Raw genomic sequence first — 7045 nt, forward strand, 5'->3', positions numbered from 1 at the left:
CGGCTGTGCATATCACTTTTGCGTTGCTTGCGGAGCCTGCGCTTGTGCTCGGTTGATGACTGTCCTCCTCCTCATTCACTTGTTCACTTTCGCTGGTAATATTCTCCTCTGTACCTCTCTTCCGAATACCTCCCGTTTTGAGCCACGTTTTTAACATCATTCAGCTTTCTTCTTTCTTTAGCTTGCTTGCAACGTTAGCGGGTAGTAAGGTCGTAATTAGCAACACCAGAAATAAAATTTTAAAAATGTTTTCGTTTCTAAATCTAAAAACAGCAATAGCCTATTAGAACTAATTTAAACCACAGTTTCAATTATCTCAAGCTTATTTTCATTCGTTGTAGTATTTTGATAGTATGATTTTTTTTGTATTAATGTTATTCAATCAAGCCTCAAACTGATGGCACTTGTCCCTATAGCCTGTTTTAAATTGAAGTTGTCTGAGGTCCTTACCATCAGCTGCTGTTGCAGTAATAATAATGTACCTTAATGTCCCAAATGTGCACAATGTAGTGACTGCTTTTCGTCTTTTTGTTTACTTAGTTCTGTTTCCTGTATTTTATATGTCTGTGTTATGTGTAAAGGTTAAAGGTGGGGTAGGTACGTTTGAGAAACCGGCTCGAGATACACTTTTTGTTATATTCCATGAATGCTCTTAACATCCCGATAGCAATGAATATCTGAAGTGCTTTGACAAAAAATCCATTAAAAAAATGTCATCTGTGGAAGGCTCTGTAAGGAAGTGGCATATTTTTTCCGGTTGTGTATTTTAAAATTCTAGCTCACTCGAGCTGGTTTCTCCAAAATTACCTACTGTACCCCACCTTTGAATAAAAATTTAATTTAATTTAATTTTTTTTATATGTCAGATTCCTCCACGTACCACTAGCGGGAGCTGGCGTACCACCAGTGGTACGCGTACCACAGGTTGAGAACCACTGCTCTAGACTAAAAATATCAACAATAACATGCTATAATTAAATAAAAAGCCAATCAAATAAACACAAGGGATGATCAAATATAGTAAAAACAAAGATTAAAGCATGCATTCATGGTGAGGACGGTTTAAAGGCACATGAAGTGACTGTTATTTTGAATATATTGATTGTTGTTCTTTTATATGTGTGCATGTGTAGAAATGTATCTGTTGAATGTGTGTATACATATTTTATACATATTTTTTTATATATTTGTATTTTGTATTCCTCTGGATTGTGGGAAACACACAAACTGAAAGATTGACAATAAAGTTGACTTTGACATGAAAGTTGTCAAAATGAACCAGAATTGCTTGTTTTTCGCTTATAAACTGATGTCTGGTGATCTCTTGCAGGCTCTGCTCTCGGCTCATGATACGGTGGCCCAGAAGGACTACGAGCCGGTTCTGCCTCCGATGCCCGACGAGCTGCCGGAGGAAGAGGAGGCCACCAGGACCGTCTGCCTGGTGAAGAACAAACAGCCTCTGGTGAGCTACACAACCAAAGTCTCCTCAATCCCTCATGTAACACCTCGAAAGCATCTTTGTTTCTTAGAATACATTACTAATTGCATCAGTGGAGAAATTCTGCACATAGTAGGTCTTCACACATGCATCAAGATATTTGTCACATAACACACAAATATAGGGACACAAAAGGAAAATGGAATTAGTGATTTGAGTGAACTGACCCTTTAGACTGCATTTCATGTGTAGAAGAGTTGCTTTGTGATTTGTGTTTTTGTCATATTTAGATATTTATTGATCCGTCTGTGAGCCATGCATACATCCCAGCATATAAACTGGAGCACAATGTCTCAAAGCAGATGCTCGTGGTTATTTTAATATGTAGGCTTTTTTATTTGTGCCAAATTTAAATCAGCGGACTGCATCCAACAGAGATCAGAGGTTTGGATTTTATAATCTGTCATTTTAGTAATTGTCTGCTGATGCTACAGATTTCCTCCCCGCAGAAACCTCTGGGAACATGAGGATATTAAAGGTTATCAATGTATGCAAAATACTAACATGTCTTGTAAGACGTTTGTCTTTTGAGTTTTTTTATTTGACAACAAAGTATTGGTTTTAACTGAACTTTAAGGAAGACAATCATGGTATAAAGGAATGAGCATTGTTCACAAAGCAAACTTAAAGTCATTTTCTATGAAACAAATGTCTGAAGATGTCTCGCTTTTTTCAGATTTTTGTATCATTTTAAAGTGAATATCAAGACATCTTAGACTTTTAGAAACTGGGATGTTTTCTTACATTAAAATAGACCACGCCATTTAAATCCATTAATATAATCCTATTTGAAATAGTCAATCTATAAAAGAACCATTAGTAGTATCAGCCCTATAACCATATAACCACCGTGAGAGCTTGGGTGTTTGTAGAGATACAGTAAAAACCCATTTTCTAGCACCAAGCAATTTAAAGTATTGATATGATTTTGAGAATGGTGATCGATAATCTTATCTTTTGAATCTAATTCCTTTTCCCAGTCTTGAACATGTCTCTCTACCTTTTGAGTGATTGTGTTGTCTCACAGCTCCCCCACCAGAGACTGGGTGCCTCCTCCCCGTGTGCGAAACGATGCAAAGAGAGGGTCCGAAATCACTGGGACACCCTGAGACGTGTGACCCAGCTGAAAGGCGGTGCATTCAGGGTCCAAAGCCATGCCGCAGGAACTGTGAAGACCTCGTCGTCTTGTAGCTCTCGCAGGGGCAGCTTCCCCTCGTCCGATGCTCTTTGCCCCGCAGCAGCAGCGCGGCCGTACGCTCCTCCTCGATTTCATTCAGCGTGTAAATATCAGATGTGCTGTGGCAAGCCGCTGAGCCCGTGTAGAGTTTGTTACTCCGGGCTGATCTGGGAACAGAGTGTTCACCGCTCTGCGCCCTCCGTCTACAGCTCTGTGCTCATCGGTAAGAAAAAAAGAGTCATCTTCATCCATCCTTCATCACAGAAACTCGTGGGCTCTCATCGGGGCGGCACAAACTATAGTTTTGCGGCCAACTGGCACGATTCAAGCAAGCGATCAGTGGTGTAAAGTAACTAAGTACATTTACTGAAGTAGTATACTTCAGTACACTTTTGAGTTTCTTACTTTACTTGAGTATTAAATACATATCATATATATTATTCTGAAATGGACCAATCTGCAGAATGACTACTTTTACTTTTGGTGCTTTAACTATATTTTGATGATGATACTTTTATACTTTTACTTGAGGAACATTTTGAATGGAGGAATTTTACTGTTACAGAGTATTCCTTCACTCGGGTACTTCATCTGAGTACATCTCCCACCTCTACCGGCAATTTGTTTTCAAGCAATATACTGAAAAAAAGAAAGGAATCCTGTGATGTGTTTCATTATTTATTTATCATCAGCTACAGACTAGTTTTAGTAATCGAAGTCGCCCAACAACACTCAATATATCATGAGTAATTCTTATATGTGCAGCCCTATGGATTAATAATGTCTGTGCTTCCATTGGAGACAACATCATGGAGGGGTCGGACAGTGGGGATGAAGCAGGAGAGTCCCCCTCCTCCCCCCCCACAGCCCGTCGCTGGACGCTATCCCCCCCGTGTCTCACCGTGCCGTACTACGCCAACGCGGACCACTACCTCCACCCAGGCCTTCCTCCCCGTCTCCGAGGCCAAACCCCCCGCATCCGCACCGCCCCCCCCAGCCCCCTGTGCCCTCGCCGCTTGGTGAACCTCCCCCGGGTGCCCCCCCCCGTGGAGCTGGCCAAACAGGAGAGCCTGGACGAGCTGAGGACCACGGTGCAGCTGGCCGCCTGCTCCATGGAGAGCAGCACCAAGGACATCAAGATGCTGGGGGAAAAGATGGCCGCCGCCACGGAGCGCATGTCGGAGACGGTCCAGGACAACTCCCAGGCCCTGGTGCTGCTCTCTCAGGTGGTGGATCGGCTGCAGACCCTCCTCGTGCCCCCCCAGGACTCCCCCAAGAAGATCCGAGCGCAGCATCCATCCCTGACGCACCAATCCAGATTCCCCTCTCTCCCTTCCTCCTCCTCTTCCTCCAGCTCCCTCAGCAGCTTCCTGGAAGCCCCCTCCCCCTCTCAGGGGACCAGCGGCCTCTCCGTGTCCTGCAGTGGGTCCCCCCGCCCCGCCCTGAAGAGCGCCCAGTCACCACAGAAGAAGAAGCTGCAGCAAGCGTCCAAGCAGCCTCTCACCAACGGCCTGCAGGAGGAGGACAAGAGGACGCCGCCCACTGTGAGACGCTCTCACCAGAGGAAGAGGAGGAGGAGGAAGGCCACATGAGGGACGCAGAAGAGTTTCCACGAGTGGACTTTAAGGGTCCTTTCAAGCCGTCTGCACCGAGGGGCCGACCAGCGAGCGAGCACGGTGGTAGCTGACGTTTATTTCCTACTTTTTGTTGCATTTTTCATCGTGTTCTTCCATCGTTTCGTGGATCATTCCATTCTTTCTCATTACCACTCGGGACTGATTCTGGAAACTAAACACAAGGGTGCTTATTTCCAGATCTACGATGTTACACTACTTTGTTTTGTAGCAATATATAGCGTCTTCTGTCAAAGACCCTTGATTCCTTTCACTCCCACCTCCACTGCTTTCTTCTCATGTCTCATTTCAGGAACTTCACTTTGTGTTTGTCACTTGGTTTGTTCCTAGACTGTCATGATTCAAACATTTCACATCCTGTCCAAGCCTTCCCAAGACTTCACCACGTGTATTTGTTTGTTGTGAGTCTTTCACATTAGCTTTATTTATCCTCTGTTCTCATATCTTCTCTGTTCCAGGGAGCGACAATAAAAAGAAACGAGAACACGGGGGAGATTTTCATCGCCCGGGTGATTCACGGAGGTCTGGCTGATCGCAGTGGTGAGCAATTCCTCTCTAAGAGACCTTCTTCAAGACAAGAACTGTTATATTGAATGTTTATTAATAAGTACGTTTTGTAACCTTGGTGACTTCAGAGACTCAGGGTCACAGGATTTAAGTCTAATTTTTGTTTGTGTTATGTGTGCAGGGTTGCTGCATGCAGGGGACAGGATCATAGAGGTGAACGGGTTCCCTGTCGACGGGATGGAGCCAGAGCAAGTCATCCAAGTTGTGGTACGTCTATTTTGGAAACTAACACAAATGTGATCATTTCAATGTGTATTCATCCTTAAACTGTTTATTAAAATACTCTTTAAAGCACTTTTTGATCCGGAAATTGTTGCTGTCCAAGGCCATCACAGCACCTTTTCACATGTCAAAACAGATTCACGTTTTGAAAATGCTTAGAAATGCAGCTCAGTTTCTTATAAACCTAGGAACCATTCATATCTACTCATTAATCCCTGTTCTGTCTCTACAACCAATCAGCAAGTGAGAGCGCAGGGCACCATCGTGTTTAAAGTCGTGCCCATCACAGAGAGGCAGGTCCACAACCAGACCATGGTAAGTCATCTACACACACACTCATGAGTCATGACATCACACACACACATCATCATATTAACCTCGCTGCTCTGGGGTTAGCTGTACGTGCGGGCCATGGCGGACTACAGCCCGGAGCAGGACCCCTCCATCCCCTGCGCCGACGCCGGGATGACCTTCAAGAAGGGGGACGTTCTGGAGGTGGTGAATCAGACCGACGCCCTCTGGTGGCAGGCCAAGAAACTGCCCGACAACTCCTCCTGCGCCGGGCTCATCCCCTCCACCAACCTGCTCAAACGGTGAGGGATCTACTGACATGCTGCTGCTGCTGCCCTATTATGATTACTATGCATTATTTAAAGGTCTCCTATCATGCAAAATGCACTTTTATACATAAATATGTGTCCTCGGTGTGTCAGGGAACTCACAAAGTGTCAGAAAACAAAACCCTCTCTCTTTCCCTCCGTACCCACATGACCTACGGCCCTATCGGAAACGTTGCTATCAGAAACAATGCGCAATGTTTTGGAAGTAATATGGTCTGTGTTTACATTAGCAAGCATTGCTAACACTCAGAGCTAACCTGTACTGGAGAGAGTGGCCGTTTCTCAATCTCGAGGATGCTGGCTTGGTTGTCGCGTACTTCCAAGTCACTTCCTTCAGAAACGAAGCAAGTATACTTCCAAGCCACGGCTTCGGAAAACTAAGAAGAATGGAACAGACTAACAAGTGTGCCACTCTCTCTAACGGTTTCAACATAAACTGTACCGAAAATAAATACCTCACGATGTCTATCTAATTATGAACTTGCTTTACTTTCACGGAACACATTTTTGGTGATAACAAATGTAACAAAGTAACATATTTACCAACACATGTTCTACGCCACTACATACTTACATTTAAATGTGTGCTGCGTCGGTTCAGCCATTCTCCGCAAGGGTTTTTGAAATTGGTCCGTGCGCAAAGCATTGTGGGGATTTGAAGGACGCGAAGTCTACCCATGTGCAGCCTCGAAACCAAGAACGCGGCCTCGGTGGAATTCCAAGTATGCTGGACATTGGAAGGACAGCCTTTCGCGGCACTCGATTACGTAGTTCCTTGAAACGGCTGGGTCATCCTCTGTCGCGCCCCCCCACCGCCTCACTCACCACTTGCAGGCAGTCAGGTATGAGAAGTCCTCCAGGCTCTTCAATTGGACGCTGATAGAGATAAAGGACCAATCACCTCACAGGTGGGGTCATGAGGTCAGAGGTGGTGTGAGTGGGGACTGAGAAGTTTATGAACTGAGAATAAAGTGGAACAAACGGACTGGAGAGAAAAGCTATTAAATATGAGATGTGTACGCGATGAGAGCTGAGTGTCTGTTCTATTTAAATTGAATTCTTTACAATAACTTTTGGACAATGTATTTTTCCTCGGGTTTAGGACTCTTCCTGCTCCACACAGTGGGTAAGCAAGACAAAACTGCTATGTTTTATACCAAGGAGGTTCAAAATTCAATTTCATCAGCGGCCACATCAGCATATAAGGGTGGCACTTCAATGGGCCAGTTGTAACTTTAGACAATATCATATATATAACATACATATATATATAGAATGTATCTCATATTCCTCTGCATTAGAATCATATCGAAAGGGGGTAGAACTT

The 7045-nt window shown here is 44.3% G+C and overlaps 1 protein-coding gene across 1 annotated transcript in view; it reads left to right on the forward strand.

The window, feature by feature from the left end:
• Window positions 1-7045, forward strand: part of mpp4b (MAGUK p55 scaffold protein 4b) — a 15667-nt gene that overhangs the window by 6513 nt on the left and 2109 nt on the right. Inside the window, exons 5-10 of the mRNA XM_010795794.1 lie at window positions 1331-1462; window positions 4768-4849; window positions 4998-5083; window positions 5339-5413; window positions 5495-5691; window positions 6627-6639. Of these exons, the coding sequence (XP_010794096.1) occupies window positions 1331-1462; window positions 4768-4849; window positions 4998-5083; window positions 5339-5413; window positions 5495-5691; window positions 6627-6639 (585 nt within the window). The remainder of the gene's footprint in view (window positions 1-1330; window positions 1463-4767; window positions 4850-4997; window positions 5084-5338; window positions 5414-5494; window positions 5692-6626; window positions 6640-7045) is intronic.

The sequence above is a fragment of the Notothenia coriiceps genome, unplaced genomic scaffold (assembly GCF_000735185.1).
Source record: "Notothenia coriiceps isolate Sejong01 unplaced genomic scaffold, NC01 NC01_scaffold00037246, whole genome shotgun sequence".
NCBI lineage: Eukaryota > Metazoa > Chordata > Actinopteri > Perciformes > Nototheniidae > Notothenia > Notothenia coriiceps.